The sequence below is a fragment of the Erpetoichthys calabaricus genome, chromosome 1 (assembly GCF_900747795.2).
Source record: "Erpetoichthys calabaricus chromosome 1, fErpCal1.3, whole genome shotgun sequence".
NCBI classification, from domain to species: domain Eukaryota; kingdom Metazoa; phylum Chordata; class Cladistia; order Polypteriformes; family Polypteridae; genus Erpetoichthys; species Erpetoichthys calabaricus.
This window is the reverse complement of record NC_041394.2, coordinates 221,505,615-221,521,910: the sequence shown is the minus strand read 5'-3', so window position 1 is coordinate 221,521,910 and position 16,296 is coordinate 221,505,615. Positions and strand designations below refer to the sequence as shown.

At 37.7% G+C, this 16,296-nt stretch overlaps 1 protein-coding gene across 1 annotated transcript in view; it reads right to left on the bottom strand.

Annotated features, from left to right (window-relative positions):
* Nucleotides 1-1,042: 1,042 nt before the first annotated feature.
* Nucleotides 1,043-16,296, bottom strand: part of alg12 (ALG12 alpha-1,6-mannosyltransferase) — a 28,808-nt gene continuing 13,554 nt past the window's right edge. Inside the window, exons 3-9 of the mRNA XM_051933948.1 lie at nt 13,039-13,212; nt 11,672-11,866; nt 6,466-6,571; nt 4,502-4,723; nt 3,359-3,528; nt 2,882-2,957; nt 1,043-2,784 (exon numbers count right to left, since the gene is read on the bottom strand). Of these exons, the coding sequence (XP_051789908.1) occupies nt 2,547-2,784; nt 2,882-2,957; nt 3,359-3,528; nt 4,502-4,723; nt 6,466-6,571; nt 11,672-11,866; nt 13,039-13,212 (1,181 nt within the window). The 3' untranslated portion in view covers nt 1,043-2,546. The remainder of the gene's footprint in view (nt 2,785-2,881; nt 2,958-3,358; nt 3,529-4,501; nt 4,724-6,465; nt 6,572-11,671; nt 11,867-13,038; nt 13,213-16,296) is intronic.

Here is a 16,296-nt window from a genome sequence, read left to right as displayed (position 1 = left end):
AACATGCTTTCATTCCTATCATCATGAAAATGATATCACGTATACATCTCAGTATTTTAATTATTCAGAGAGCTGTAATATGTCGAATGTAATGCATTCTGTGCCCTGTCGGAGAAAGAGAAAGAACGGAAGCACGTAGTGATTCACGCACACAGAGCACATAGAAGATCAAACACAGAAAAATGCATTTAACATGCTACTTGAGAAACTAGTAAAATAAACGATTTTAAGATGAAGTTTATGATGTTCTACTTTAATGGTAAAATAAACTACGTGATTAAAGTGGAAATTTCGAGATTAAAGTTGACATTTCGTGCTTTTTTCCCCACTGTGTGCCTTTTTTTTGTCTGTACCCTAATAAGCTTTCATATGACACTCAGACGGTGGGCTACGACTCGCTTTTTCACGGCGACTTTGATATGTGATTTCTTTTTTATTTCGGGCACTGTGCGACTTTGTGAAGTTGAGCCTTCGAGTTTCTCCGACACTCTGTCACTCGATCAGCTTCCTTTTGTTGATTATACCACTGTATAAACCAACAAATAGTACATTTTTGCTTTGCCTCCACTTGGTATTCGCTGAAATTCTTATATTTTCCCCTGTGCTTTTCCCATTGTCTTTTCACAGAAGGCTATTTATATTGATTTGCATATTCAAAGAGGCGTAATTCTGGGAGGAGTTGGGGCGGGACAGAAGGCGCGTGCACGTGCGTTACTTTTCACGCTGATCAGGATTTATGTAGTGGAAGAACGTGAAAGTATGCGTGCGTACAGATTCCTGCATCTGGATTTTTCTGTGCGTACGCACAATCCCGCTTTTGTGCTTACGCCATGTTATAGTGTGAGTTCTACGCACGGCGTTATACATGAGGCCCCTGGTCTTTGGACTTGGTTCCAACCAAATTTCAAAAAAATTACTTGTGGCATTCAGTATTATTACACATTTATCCGATCTTACAGGCAATGTTTTGATGTCTTATGAGTGGCCAGTATTAGAAATCATATTTAGGCATTAATGAACTTATAATAGACTGTACTAATAATTATTGAGCAACATACGTTTTTGAAGGATTTTGAAAATAAAAAGTAACAGCCTCAAAAATTCTATTCTTATTTTAAATACCATAATCTAATTGAAAATTACACCACTTTCATCTCACTCAAAGCAGAAAAACCAACATTCTTCCGAGTAATATCCCAACATCTTCCAAAAAAGTGAATACTAAAACTATTATGTTATTAGATTTTAAAACATTTTCTGAAACTATTGAACACATCATTCTATTGTAGAGGCCCAAGAACGGGTTTGAGCCATGGCTTAACTCAAAATGATTAAAGTGCTTCTAATATGCAGAGAAATATAAATTTAAAAAAAATCTTTAAGTCCTTAAGTTGGATACAGTGGTCACAGGGCTCCTTTACCATTTTCTCTCCATGCTCATAAGTTATGGCATGGAGATTACGGAGATACATACTTAACGAAAAATATTCTGTTTAACTTTAAGCTGCAAGATTCTTTATAGGAGTTTTCATAATTAAATTAATCTTTGACAATGGTTTGTGGTTTAGTCTGCCTATTGGAAAATAAAGGCATAGTTTTTTTCACTAAGCAGAGTACAGCAATTTAATCTATGTACTTATTATATTAAAAAGAAATGCAGGTACATTTATTTGCTAAGTAGATGCTTTCATCCAAAATGACTTGCAAAAGAATCAGTATATTGTTCTCTTTTAGGCGGCAGAGATTTTAAAATGCTGCAACTGGAATCTTTACTAAAACTAGCAAATATAGTCATAAGTCTCCAACCCTAAAGTGGACTGTAATTGGCTCACTTTACTTAAAAGAACATTATGTGTGCATTCCAATGTGTATAATGTGATCATAAGATGTTGCTCTTCTGGAATGTTCATGAATAAATAAGACTAATGTAGAAGTTATGGCCTTTAGCTACAGAGCCCCCACCGTGTATAAAAATCTGCCTGGTAGTGAACATTCAGTCCTTAGCGTTTGTATCTTGGTTGCATATCATACGGTTATGTTTATTTTACACCAAATACCCCTTCTGATACTTATTAATCTCAAATAAAAAAATTTGAAATTATCAACAATAGGTGCTACTATTTTCCCTTTTTTTCTTCTTCTCCATATGCAGCAGTGACACTCGGTGCCATTACCGAATAAATATCATTTGGGAAAACTAACATTAAGAATGACAGATTGAGCATCAGGCCAAACAAGTTATACTTTATAATGCTGTAAAAGAAGAGGATGGCAGGCATTCATTGCATATTATTTCTTCACTCTAATTTGTAAACAGTGGGAAGTGGTACATTTTTGCACTCCAGTTAACAAGCTATTGTATAGGTTTCATGTACTCAGTATTAACAAAATGTGTTATCACACGTATGATTTTTTTTTAGTAAAAATAAAATACAAAAATATATATATATTTTTTTTACAAAATTGTTCTTTAAAATGCACATTATAGGATATAACTGATAAGTGAATTTCCATCAAAAAAAAAAAACTTCATGCATTTTCTTTTATTAACTGATATCTAAACTGCTGATTTTTACTAAAATCACTAACTTTGATTCAGTTTTTACAGACACAGGAGGTAATATTGATAGATTAAAAGCTAATTTACTAAATCCAGGTATATGTGCTACAGCTTTGTGTGTGTTTTTAAAGTAAATAAGTTGAGACGGATCAGCCTCCATTAAAATATGCGTGTATTTAGCCATTTCTGGATTTCCTGGTTTAATATTCTCCACCTTGTCATACCTATAATAAAAATAAAGAAAAAATAAAAACAACACATTAAACTTAATTTTAGAAAGTACCCAAGTCACAACTACCATTAACTAAAGTTTGTTTTTACCTCCAGTTATCATTGAGCTCCATGAAACGTGATACACCAGTTTGTGCTGCAGCATCATCAATGTGAACAAAAACATCTGTCAAGAAGAGAAAACAATCAATTTTCTTTTTCCTTGAACTAATAATAAATGATGAGGTTTGCCCAGAAGTGCTTGTATAAGGGTCTTCTATACTCTACATTGAGCATGTCTTACATATTTCACAAATATAGAAAATAATATACCCAATTATATAGAGAGGAGATAAAAACACTGCTTTATTAATTAAATATTGTAACCATATCGTTAATACCTTAATTCAAGTAGTCTTTCATTTTCTCTAATTTGCTGTATAAAGGATTGACCTTGTATACAAACCTGCTTTATCTTTCATCAGATTCATTTTAGAATTTAAAGTGAAATGTTCAACTAATGGAAAATAAAAATGCTTAACACCTGTATTTGTCAACACAGAAGATATACAGAACAATAATAATTACCTTCTGTTGATGGTATAAGCTCATGTAGTTGTTCCATTGCTTTTCCTCCTGGATAATTAAAGTGAGAAACATACAGGGCCATACTGGAGTATGCTGCATTGGCTACTAAATGGCCAATCACAAGTAAATATCCAATTTTATATAGCCATGATTTTCTGTAGTTATTTAATCTGCAATAAAGGACGGTACATTGATACTTGAAAGATATGAAATTAATATTTCACGTTCTGTTTACTAACATATATAAAAGCAATGTTAACTTTATAAAATTCTATTTTGTATAAGGTTACTGATGCATGATAAAACAAAAATCACTTAACACTGAGCTCCACTTAATAGTTTATTTCATTAACCTAATTACTTTAATTACTGTTTGTACTACTTTGCTTTCAGTGGCCTATCCATCTTGTAACTTCTCAACTTGTCTATAAAATTTCTCGTAAGGGATGATTATAATAATAATAATAATAATAATAATAATAATATATAATACTAATTTGGAAAAGTTTAGGCTAAGTATAATTAGGTTTCTGGTATTTTTGCTGATTTCTACAGATACACACACAAAATATATGCACCAAACTAACCCTTAAATATTTTCAGATGTCAAGTGAATATTTTGCAGAAGCTTTTCAGAAATCACCCATTTTAGTGCCGCATACTGCAATAATTCTTAAAAATAAAGAACCCACTCCTATGCACCCACTCTGGAGATTCTGAAAATACTGTGCCAAATGCCCCAAATTCCAGAGTACAAGAATTATTCATCAATTTATTTTTACACTGTACGTTCTGTGCAAGAAGTTTAACAGGAAAATGAAATACTGTATACATTTCTAATTGCATCATAATGTATTCTACTGATTTTATAGTCTCCACAGGACAAAAGTACTGCACATTATAATTTAGTCATTAATAGGCATTCTTCAATGCAATTAGTTAATTTCTAACATGAGGTTTGACATACTGAACTTGTTAAAAGTTCAAACACACAGAATGCTACACTAATATGATCCATACATCAATTGAGCCATTCCTTTTCCTATCTCACTTTCCAGTTAGGGAAAGTTAAATTTAAAGGCAAATGAGAAGAACATTTTTTGCATATGTGTGTTAGTAACAATTAAATTTTTAAATACTCACATTAAGGAACAACCTTTAGCTGCTACTATATTGAAGACAGGAAAAGTGTATATTATAAACCGCAACTCCTTGTGAGGAAGAAATGAATACAAGAAAATAAAACCAATGGTTGGCAAAAGTAAGATCCGCATTCTTTGATCCACTGCTCCAATAGGAATACACATAAGAGAACAACCAAGGGCACGTGGTAAAGCAGAGTAGAAGTACCACAAAAATGGAAAGGTTTATAGACAACATCAGTCAAGGAAATGTCTGCACACAAGAAAGGTTACATACATTAGTAATTAACAGCTATCCATAACAGGATATGTGCAAATTTACTGGTTTCAATGCATAAAAGATATATATTGCATATAAAAATTAGAGTATAATATATACAGTACCTGTATATTATACATCATCTATAAAATGTAATGTATTAACATGCATATTTTATCGTTTTACAATAAAAAAAGTTGAAGTAATGTGTGCATACCAAAATCCTAGTTCAGATGTTACACACAACTTTGCCAGCGTAGGTACACTGAAAACATCAAAAACATAATCTGCAAGATATGTCAGAAAGGACAACTAATTAAAACATGGAGCCAATGTCATAAAACTTAAAAAGAAGAAAAGGCAATGTTCTAGAGTGACTCAAAGCTTAGACCTTAATCTCATGCCATTAATAAAATATGACATCTTTAGATAAATGCTGTTCAACATAAATGCCCATCTAACTTGAGGGAGCATGATAATGACTGTGTTCAAAAGGGTAGGAACTTATGCTAAAGCATTCATAACCAACTTCTTAGAAAGGTTCACTTATTCACTTGTGAGCTCATTTACACAGTTCAAGGTGCAAAGTGAAAACCATTTAGGACTTACTGCACCGCAAGTAACACACAGAGACAACAGGCCGTTTTACTGTCAATAAAGCTAACATGCAACTCTTTTTAGGTATAGGATTAAAAAAAAAAAAGAGAGTGCCTTCTTTCAAAAGTTCTCTTATAAAAACAGCCATATCTGTGAGAATATTATGAAGATGTGTTTTTATAAGTACAGTAATTTACAAAGATTGGCAAAATGTTGCTTTGTAATAGGACATTGTCGTACTTTGGGTTACCACTGTAAATTGAGCTAATATACATCAAAACACATCATTATAAAGTATGAAAAAGGTAGTTTTTAAAATGTCTTATATAACATATGAAGTAGGGACTGCTAATGGAGAAAATGTAAAAAGCACCACAGTTGAATAGCTAGGACAACTGCACTAACAATGCTTAGAAAGAAAATTTAACATTATCACAATGTTTTGCTAATTCACATTTTAAACAAATGTCTGCACTGTTAAGGATATAGTGTTTCCAGTAGTGACGTATGGCTATGACAGTTGGACTATCACCAAAGCTAAAAGCTAAAGAATAGACACTTTGGTGCTGTAGAAGACTGCTGAGAGTTCACTGGACAGAAATAAAATCCAACAAATCAATACTTGAAAAAAAAATACGACTAGAGTTTTCCTGGAAGGCTTGAATGAATGTCAACGAAAAGATCAAATACTTTGGCAACATAAATAGAAGGCAGGATTCTTTGGAGAAGAATCTCATGTTGGGGAAAACTGAAAGCAAAAGGAGATCAGGAAGATAGGGACTAAGATGGATAGGCAGCATTACTTAGACTATGCATATGAGCTTGAAGGAACTTAGAATAGCAGTTTTGGATAGAAAGGCTTGGCCTGCCAAAGTCAATCAAGTCACAAAGCGTCGGATTCAACTAAACCATTTAACAACAACAACATCACAATTTTTAAATCGATTTTGTTTTTTTTTATAAATAACACTTTACAGAGAAGACCACCTCAAGGGGTTGTCTTCATATGACTAATGCTGTGTCCCAGCAGTACCATTTAAATAAATAAAAAAAGATAAATACTTAATTCATGTGTTTGACATAAATAAATAGAGAAGAATTAAAAGGATATTCCCCAATTTGAGCTTTTATTTAAAACTGTATTATACCAAAGTACATCTCCTTCAGGCCATAGAAGACGCCTCCAAAATATAGAATCGATAAAAACTGTTAGACCTATACAGAAGGGGGGGGGGGGGGGGGACAAACAAAAAAATGTAACTAAATAAATAAAAAAAAAGCATTCATGATTCTGTTACATACATAAAGCATTCTAGTGTATGAATGCAAAAAAGGCTATATTTATTTTTGTAAACAATAAGTAAGCACAAAAACTTAAGTCATAAACCAAAACATAAAAGAGTAACACAAAGTAATTAAACACAAACAGTATCATAAAGTGGGAATATTTACATAGGTTCCAATTCACTAGAGACAGCTGCCAAAAACAGTGGTAACAATTTTTGTCATACATTTTATACTTTTTAACCAGCAGCCCGGTGTTCTGACAAATCATTCTCTATTTATATCCCCTACATCAATATTCAAATCCACTTACTGATTTAGGCAAAAAGTATTATTTAAGACCTAAGAAGATGTTATGGCAAAAGGCACAGGACCATTAAGACTCATATTACCAGAACAAAGGACAGTTGTTATTTATAGGTTGAAACACTACTTAACTGCCACTTATATTCATAACTGTACAAATGTTTCTTGTATATATATCATCTGAGGTTGCATTAATGTATGGTATTAGACTTCTCTGGGTTTGGATTTATAATTTCATACTGATATATTGCTGTCATTATCTGTCATAGACAATCAAGTAAGAAGTTCACTGTACTATGTAGACAATAACAAATTAACTAAAACAGCTAAACCCACTAAATACAGTTTTAGGATTACTATCAGAGTCTATCCCTGAAGCAGCAAGTCCAATGGCAAGAAGCAATCACATGGCACAACAACATATAGTATATCCATACATTCATGTTAGTCTAATTTTTGAGTTAACTACTAATACAGTACAGCAAGCAAGTAAAACACAGTTCCGGGAAAAAATCTGGAGTATCAAGAGAAGGACAAACACAAAAAATTGAAAAGCACTCAACTTTCACACAAATGGTGATAGTGACAGAAGTGAAGTCATTTTTTTCTCACTAATCAGTTTTGTACAGCAACTACCTTAATAAACTAATTTATTTCTAAAAGAGCAGGCACTCTTACACAGTACAATCCCCCAAAAAGTCATCCTTGTTTTTAAATTTTTAATTAAAGCATTTCAAACCTATTGGGCAATGCCATTCCAGCTTGTCATATGTATTATACAATGCTGAAATAAAGCTGTTCTGCTACCTGTGGAGAACACAGCAAAGGAAAAAAGCCACTTCATTCTTTGGGTTTCCTCACTACAGCAGATATCTTTAGCCATAATTACTGATTTCTCTTTGGACTAGAGACTTGGTTATCATAAAGTTTACTACAGTCCATGCATTCAAACATTATAGTTAGCATCCGGTGTCATTTAAACACCACCATGTTTATTACAGTTTATGTTTAAAGCATTAAGCAGGAATATTATTCACACCTTCATAAAAATAAAAGAATGAATATTATTCATTGTGTTTAAATTGTTTATATATACAAGATTACTGAAATCATGCAACATTTTCATGTGACTGTTCCATGAGACATTAACGCAATGCTCATTTTTCTTCAAAACCGTACGTTACTCCGTATGACACTCATGTCAATGCAACCAATTTAACATGCACACATCAAACAAAATACTTTACATACATCCACTCTGCTAAGAGCAGTAGTAGTTCAGTTGTGTGTTATCAGTTGACAAATAAATCCTATGTAACACCATATGCTTACAAATTGTAAAACTGCATAAACATTCAATTGCCGGCAAAAGTCATGACTTGTGATCATGCAGGAGAAGTCGTATTCCTTCTGGGCATTAAGATAGATACTGGCGATACTTCAACAAGTAGAGTACCATTTATCTTGCATAGATGATGACTTTCAATAGTTTTAGCATTTGCTATAACTATAAATAAATCTCAGGGCCAGAGTTTTCACTGTACAGTACTCTTGCATTGACAGCAAATGAAGTGAGCTATCAAGGTGAGTTTCTGCCAATGGCAGCAAGGGGGGGCACACCCCCTAGAGTGTGTGTGTGTGTGTGTGTGTGCGCGCGCATGTGTGTGCATGTGCCATGTTATTATTTTACATTTTTTATTCTAACCCCATATGGAGTTAAACCAAGGAACGGCGTTTCCCTTGCCCGGGAAAGGGTACCCTGGAGCCAGGCCCGGGGGAGGGGCTTGCTGGCGTGCGCCTGGACCTTCGACCACAGGGCCCAGCCGGGCTCAGCCCGAAGGAGCAACATGGTTCCACTCTCTTGTGGGCCCACCACCTGCAAGAGAGGCCAAAGGGGTTGGGTGCAATGTGATATGGGTGGTAGCCAAAGGTGGGAACTCTGGCGTTCCGACCCTCGTTTGCCGAAACTGGCTCTTGGGACATGGAATGTTACCTTTCTGGCGGGGAAGGAGCCTGAACTGGTGCGAGAGGTTGAGAGGTACCGACTAGATATACTTGGGCTCACCTCTACCCATGGTCTGGGCTCTGGAACCATTCCTCTTAAGAGAGGCTGGACTTTGTTCCACTCTGGAGTTGCTGTGGGTGAGAGGCGTTGGGTAGGGGTGGGCTTGCTTATGGCCCCCCACATCGAGGCCTGTATGTTGGGGTTCTTCCAACATGTAGGGTTGTTTCGCTACGCCTTCGAGTTGGGGGAAGGACTCTGACTGTTTGCGCTTATGCACCGAACAGCAGTTCAGAGTACCTAGCCTCCTTGGAGTCCCTGGAAAAGGCTCTGAGAGGCGCAGCTCCTGGGGAATCTATCGTCCTGCCGGAAGACTTTAATGCTCACGTTGGTGAAAACAGTGAAACCTGGAGAGGTGCGATAGGGAGGAACCGCCTCCCTGATCTAAACGCGAGTGGTGTTCAGCTGTTGGACTTTTGTGCTGGCCACGGATTGCCCATAACGAACACCATGTTCGAGCATAAGGGTGTCCATAAGTGCACTTGGCGCCAGGATGCCCAAGGACGCAGCTCGATGATCGACTTTGTAATCGTGTCATCAGATCTGCGACTTTATGTCTTGGACACTCGGGTGAAGAGAGGGGCTGAGCTGTCAACTGATCACCACCTGGTGGTAAGTTGGATCAGATGGCGGGAGAGGCTGTCGGACAGACCAGGCAGACCCAAACGAATAATGAGGGTCTGCTGGGAACGTCTGGCAGAGGAACCATTCCGAAAGATCCTTAACTGCCACCTCCAGCAGAACTTCAACCTCATACCGGGGAGGTGAAGTACATTCTGAACGGGCCATGTTCCGAGCCTCCATTGTCGAAGCAGCAGAAAGGAGCTGTGGCCGCAAGGTTGTTGGTGCCTTTCGTGGCAACAATCCACGAACCTGGTGGTGGACACCTTAGGTTCGAGAGGCCGTCAAGCTGAAGAAAGAGTCCTATCGGGTCTGGTTGATCAGTGGGACTCCAGAGGCACCTGAGGGGTACTGGCGGGCCAAGCGTGTGGCGGCATCGGCTGTTGCAGAGGCAAAAACTCGGGCATGGGAGGAGTTTGGGGAAGCCATGGAAAACGAGTTACGGTCGGCACTGAGAAGGTTCTGGCAAACCGTCAGGTGCCTCAGGAGGGGAAAGCGGTGCTCCACCACCACTGTGTACAGTGGAGATGTGGCCCTGCTGACTTCAACTGCACACGTTATTGACCGGTGGAAGGAATACTTCGAGGATCTTCTCAATCCCAACTGCATGTCTTCCTTAGAGGAAGCAGAGCTGGAGGACTCCGGGTGGGGCCCGTACATAACAGGGGCCAAGGTAATTAAAAAGCTCCGAGGTGGCAGGGCCCCTGGGGTGGACGAGGTTCACCCTGGGTTCCTCAAGGCTCTGGATGTTGTGGGGCTGGCCAGTTATGGAACACTGGACCAGCACTACACCCTGGTCAGGATCCTGGAGGGGGCATGGGAGTTTGCCCAACCAGTCCACATGTGTTTTGTGGATTTTGAGAAGGCATTCGACCGTATCCCTCAAAGCATCCAATGGGGTGTGCTTCAAGAGTATGGGGTACAAGGCTCATTGTTACAAGCCATTCAGTCCCTGTACAGGAGGAGCAGGAGCTTGGTCCGCATTGCCTGTCATAAGTTGGACTCGTTAACTGTTGAGGTTGGACTCCACCAGGACTGCCCGCTGTCATCGATTCTGTTCATAAGTTATATGGACAGAATTTCTAGGCGCAGCCAAGGAGCGGAGGGGGTCTTGTTCGGTGACCTCAGAATCTCACCTCTGCTATTTGCGGATGACGTCTAAATCCGAGGCCATCCTTCTCAGCCAGAACAGGGTGGAATGCTCTATCCGGGTTGGGAACACATTACTGCCTCAAGTGGAGGAGTTCAAGTATCTTGGGGTCTTGTTCACGAGTGAGGGAAGAATGAAACAGGAAGTTGACAGATGGATTGGTGCGGCATCCGCAGTAATGCGGGCTCTGCCATGGTCCGTTGTGGTGAAGAGAGACCCGAGCCAAAAGGCGAGGCTGTCGATTTACCAGTCGATCTATGTTCCTACCCTCACCTATGGCCACGAGCTTTGGGTAGTGACAGAAAGAGCAAGATCGCGGATACAAGCGGCCGAAATGAGTTTTCTCCGCAGGGTGGCTGGACTTTCCCTTAGAGACAGGGTTAGGAGTTCAGTTATCCAGGAGAGACTCGGAGTGGAGTTGCTGCTCTTCCGCATTGAGAGGAGTCAGTTGAGGTGGTTCGGGCATCTGGTTAGGATGCTCCCTTGATTCCTCCCTGGGGGGTGTGTCCCGGGCATGCCCCACTGGGAGAAGGCCATGGGGCAGACCCAGGACACGCAGGAGGGATTATATATCTCCCAGCTGGCCTTGGAACGCCTCGGGGTCCTCCCAGAGGAGCTGGAGGAGGTGGCCGGGGAGAGGGAGGTCTGGGCTTCCCTGCTTAGGCTGCTGCCCCCGCGACCCAACCTCGGATAAGTGGTGGATAATGCATGGATGGATTTTTTGTTCTAAATGTACAGTAGTCTTATTTTTAAGTCAAATACATATTCCGCTTGTAAATAAGCAAATCTGGTTGAAAGCTTTATAGAAGAAAAATGAATAACTGAATGCTTTTTGTGAAGAATCAATCAGCATCTACTCATTTTATAGAGCAAGCTAAATTAATATACTTACCAAGGCAAACAGCACCAAATGGAACAGCATAATACAGCAGTTGTAAAATAGAAAGTCTCCTGTTTATTAAAGACATCAGCAGCATGAGGCCCAAGAATAAACTTAGTTCAGATCTAAAAACAATAATAGCAAGTGCAGAGAGTCCAATGAAGTTCCTTTGCTTTTGCTGAAGCCAAGCTGTAAAGGCCAAAAGAACTGCAAAAAGACAGATGTGTATGTTAGAAGAGAAAAATTATCAAAATAAACAAGGCGGCATTCATTTATTAGCCATGTTCTTCAGAACCAGGTTCCCAAGTTACATGGGTACATTGCATGCTTCGCAGTGTTCTTGATGCAACAAAAAAAAGAATTAATACACTGCAATGCCACCAATGAGAATTTAGTCTTAATTCATCACATTTTCCATTTAAGAAGGCATTTTAACAAAACTAGCCTTAACAGCCACTGACAAAGTATTTGAGACGTATAAAACAATTCAAATTTTGGTTGTGTGTCCACCACGTAGGAAACAAATTAAAGACTGTGTACTTGTATCTTCTAAGTCATTAAGATAATAAAAAGAAACACATGCACAAATTAAAATAGAAATATTTACAGCAACAGATAAATGTTCCTTAAACCACAAGACATAATAAAAATTTCAACAACTAACAAAGCCATTGGGTTTCACTGTAGTATAAAATATAATTTTTCACAATTAAAGTAAAAAACAACTGAAAAACCTTTCTAGAATGATTTAAGAGAGTCAAATTCTTGTTCAAATACAGATATGCTTTGAAGACAGTCTCCTTTGGAAAGGGCTAGGTATACTGCAAAAAACTAATTGGGTGGTAAAGAGGGGTTACATTACCTTATGATTTACTCTGAACCTATTCCTTCAGCACACAAAATAAATAATGCAAAGCTGAGTAAACTAATCAACTTGGGTAAATCCACAGAGTAGCTGCTACACAGAAAAGAAGTTTTAGTATTTATACCAAGGTCTAACCAATTTTATAATAGGGTTACACTAATTAAAAGTTGTGGGAATATACAAATAGATATTTTGATTTTTTGTAGTCAACATCATGCTGGAATTGCTATTAAGTTTATTATTTAGATTCAGAAAAAAGAAAAAAAATGTTTACTGTAATTTTATAATTAATCAATATTCTAAATAAATTGCAACTGAAAATATTATCCTGTTGTTGTTTTCTTTTTATTCCACAGGTAACGTGTGCTTAACCTGTAACTGGATCATCAAATTCAAGATGAAAAATAAAAACTAGCACCAACTTTTGCCGATTTCTCAGATAAAGAAGTATTAAAAAAAAAAAAAAAAAAACTGTCATATCTATAGAATTATGAACACATTCAAAATCACTTACCTACAGGAAGAGCAAATAGATTGGGTAATGTTCTTGTACAGTAGAACATCAAATGAAACTGAGTAGCAGTAATGTAACAAAAGAGATTTGCTACTTGTGATCCAAAGCTTTTTCTGACTTCTTTCTGAAGATGCCATAAAGTATAGATCACAAAAAGTCCCAGACTGCCTCTAACTTTTTTGAAGAAAAATGATAAAAATAAAGTTTTAGCAGTTTAAATTAAAAAAAAAAAAGTTTACAATTAACAATTTTATTATTTAATTAAACTATTTTAAATGGATCATATGTATTAAGAAAAGGCACAATCTCATGAACAATTTATGGTTTAATGAGCAGTTACTGGCATTAAGACCATTTATGTAAAGGCTACTGCATTCAAGAAATCACCAGACATTAATATATATAACTTATGCTACTAAACAAACAAATACAAGCACTGTAGATGTACAGTTAAATCTGTGACCTAAAATAAATTTGGGGTTTGGCCTTATTTATTTAAATTTAAAAACACTGGTAAAGCACAGCAGGATAAATTAGGCTATGGCTATGCACTACTCACATGTAAATAGGTCAGCAGTACAAGATATATAAAACTAAAGAAACATCATAAAAAAGGATAATTATGCAACTGAAAGAATAATGTCCTGGGGCCTCATGTATAACGCCGTGCGTAGAACTCACACTATAACATGGCGTAAGCACAAAAGCGGGAATGTGCGTACGCACAGAAAAATCCAGATGCAGGAATCTGTACGTACGCAAACTTTCACGTTCTTCCACTACATAAATCCTGATCAGCGTGAAAAGTAATGCACATGCACGCGCCTTCTGTCCCGCCCCAACTCCTCCCAGAATTACGCCTCTTTGAATATGCAAATCGATATAAATAGCCTTCTGAGAAAAGACAATGGGAAAAGCACGGGGAAAATATAAGAATTTCAGTGAATACCAAGTGGAGGCAAAGGAAAAACATAACTATTTGTTGGTTTAAACAGTGGTATAATCAACAAAAGGAAGTTGATCGAGTGACAGTGTCTCGGAGAAACTCGAAGGCTCAAGTTCACAAAGTCGCACAGTGCCCGAAATAAAAAAGAAATCACATATCAAAGTCGCCGTGAAAAGGCAAGTCGTAGCCCACCGTCTGAGTGTCATATGAAAGCTTATTAGGATACAGACAAAAAAATAGGCACACAGTGGGAAAAAAGCACGAAATGTCAACTTTAATCTCGAAATTTCCACTTTAATCACGTAGTTTATTTTGCCATTAAAGTAGAACATCATAAACTTCATCTTAAAATCGTTTAGTTACAATGGGATTTGAGAAACTAGTAAATTAAAGTAGCACGTTAAATGCTTTGTTCTGTATTTGATAATCTATGTGCTCTGTGTGTGTGAATCACTACCTGCTTCTTAAATGGGGTTTCTCTTTCTCCGACAGGACACATAATCCATTACATTCGTGATATTACAGCTCTCTGAATAATTAAAATACTGAGATGTATACGTGATATCTTTTTCATGATGATAGGAATGAAAGCATGTTATTAAATAAATAAAAATAAATTCTTTGCATTTATATAGCGCTTTTCTCATTACTCAAAGAGCTCAGCAGTTGCAGGTTAAGGGCCTTGCTTAAGGGCCCAACAGAGCAGTGTCCCTTTTTGGCATTTACGGGATTCGAACCGGCAACCTTCCGATTGCCAGTGTAGATCCCTAGCCTCAGAGCCACCTCTCCGCCTATTAAACATGGGAACACGGTGCTTGTTCATATCTCATGCAAGAGGCTTGCTGCGCGACCTTCAATGACATAATTTATCAAAGCAGTACTGTCTCTTTCAAACGTGCTAACCTCCAATTCCTGTACTTACTTTTCTTTCTCCAAATACCCAATCGCTACACAATCAGCTATGTAACAGACGTTAAGCCATTTGTAAGCTTAGAACGCCGATTCTTCAAAACTTTTAAGGAACATTGAAATATCTTCGTAGTACATGTTTAATTATTCTATCCGTCTATCTTTCCAGTGTCGCGTCAGCGCAAGAATACAACGCAATGCAGGAACAATCCATGAACTAGCTAGCGCTGCGGCACCGTGTCCTCACATGTTTAATTATTAACAATACAGATTATTTAAATGAAGTTAAAGTTTTATCTGTATAATATAATCAACATATTTTGCTGCATTTCATCTTACAAATGAATACCGTCATCATATGTAAATACGCGCTTTATAAAGTGGCGCAGGTTGTGCAATATTATAACTGTAGTGCAAGTTTACAGTGAGGTAATTGTACTTATAAGTAAACAGTTCTACAAGGAGCACTTGATGGACTGATTGAGTGCGTTTAGAGTTCTTGGGATGGAACTTTTTCTAAACTGCGAAGTCCATGCTGGGAAGTCTCTAAAGTGTTTTGCCGTGGCTAAGTCAGCGTCTGCTTCATGCTGTATAGCGATAATTCTCTTTCCAATCAGCTGCTGCTGTGATTCCCCACTCAGATACAGTGATATAAATACTCCGAGTGGTGCTGTGAGAGTAATATGGAAAAAGATGATCTGCTGTGGCAACCCTTAACGGGAGCAGCTGAAAGAAGAAGAAGATGCAGTGAGAGTTACAACGCTAAAGCAGTTATGGTATTTGGAATACTATGGCTATTCCCTGGACCATTATATTGCTGCAGGTTAATTACAATCAGATGCATTACACTAATAAACAATATGCAGTTAGTTTCAGTGTATTTATAAAGCCGCATCAGGAATGTGGAGCTAAGAAAAAAAGGGTGACCACACAGGAACAGTAGCACTGCTTTGACGCTGGGTGCCGCCAGTCTGCAAAACCGAGCGGAGAAATTGCGTACGCCAAGGTATGAGGTAATGTGGAAATGTGCGTGGCTTTACGCCAAGTTTAGGTTTTATATATCGCGATTTGAGCGTGGAAATGTTCGTACGCACCGTTTATACATGAGGCCCCTGATGAGTAAATAAGGGTCAAAGATTTTAGCTATGCTATGAAAGGGTGCTGATAAGCTCTGGCTGAAATGTAACAGACTGGATGCACCTGCTAAAAAGCAGCATTCACTGACAAGATATTAATGGGTGGCAGACCTAAACAAGCAGACTGATGAGTTGCATACACCATCCACTTATTTTGTTCAGAATCACACTGTAACAATTCAGTGGTTTAACAGTGGTAAAACCCCATTACCATAACAAGATATACCTGTTCTGAAGAGAGAGTATTAAAATACCTCATGTTTGTCT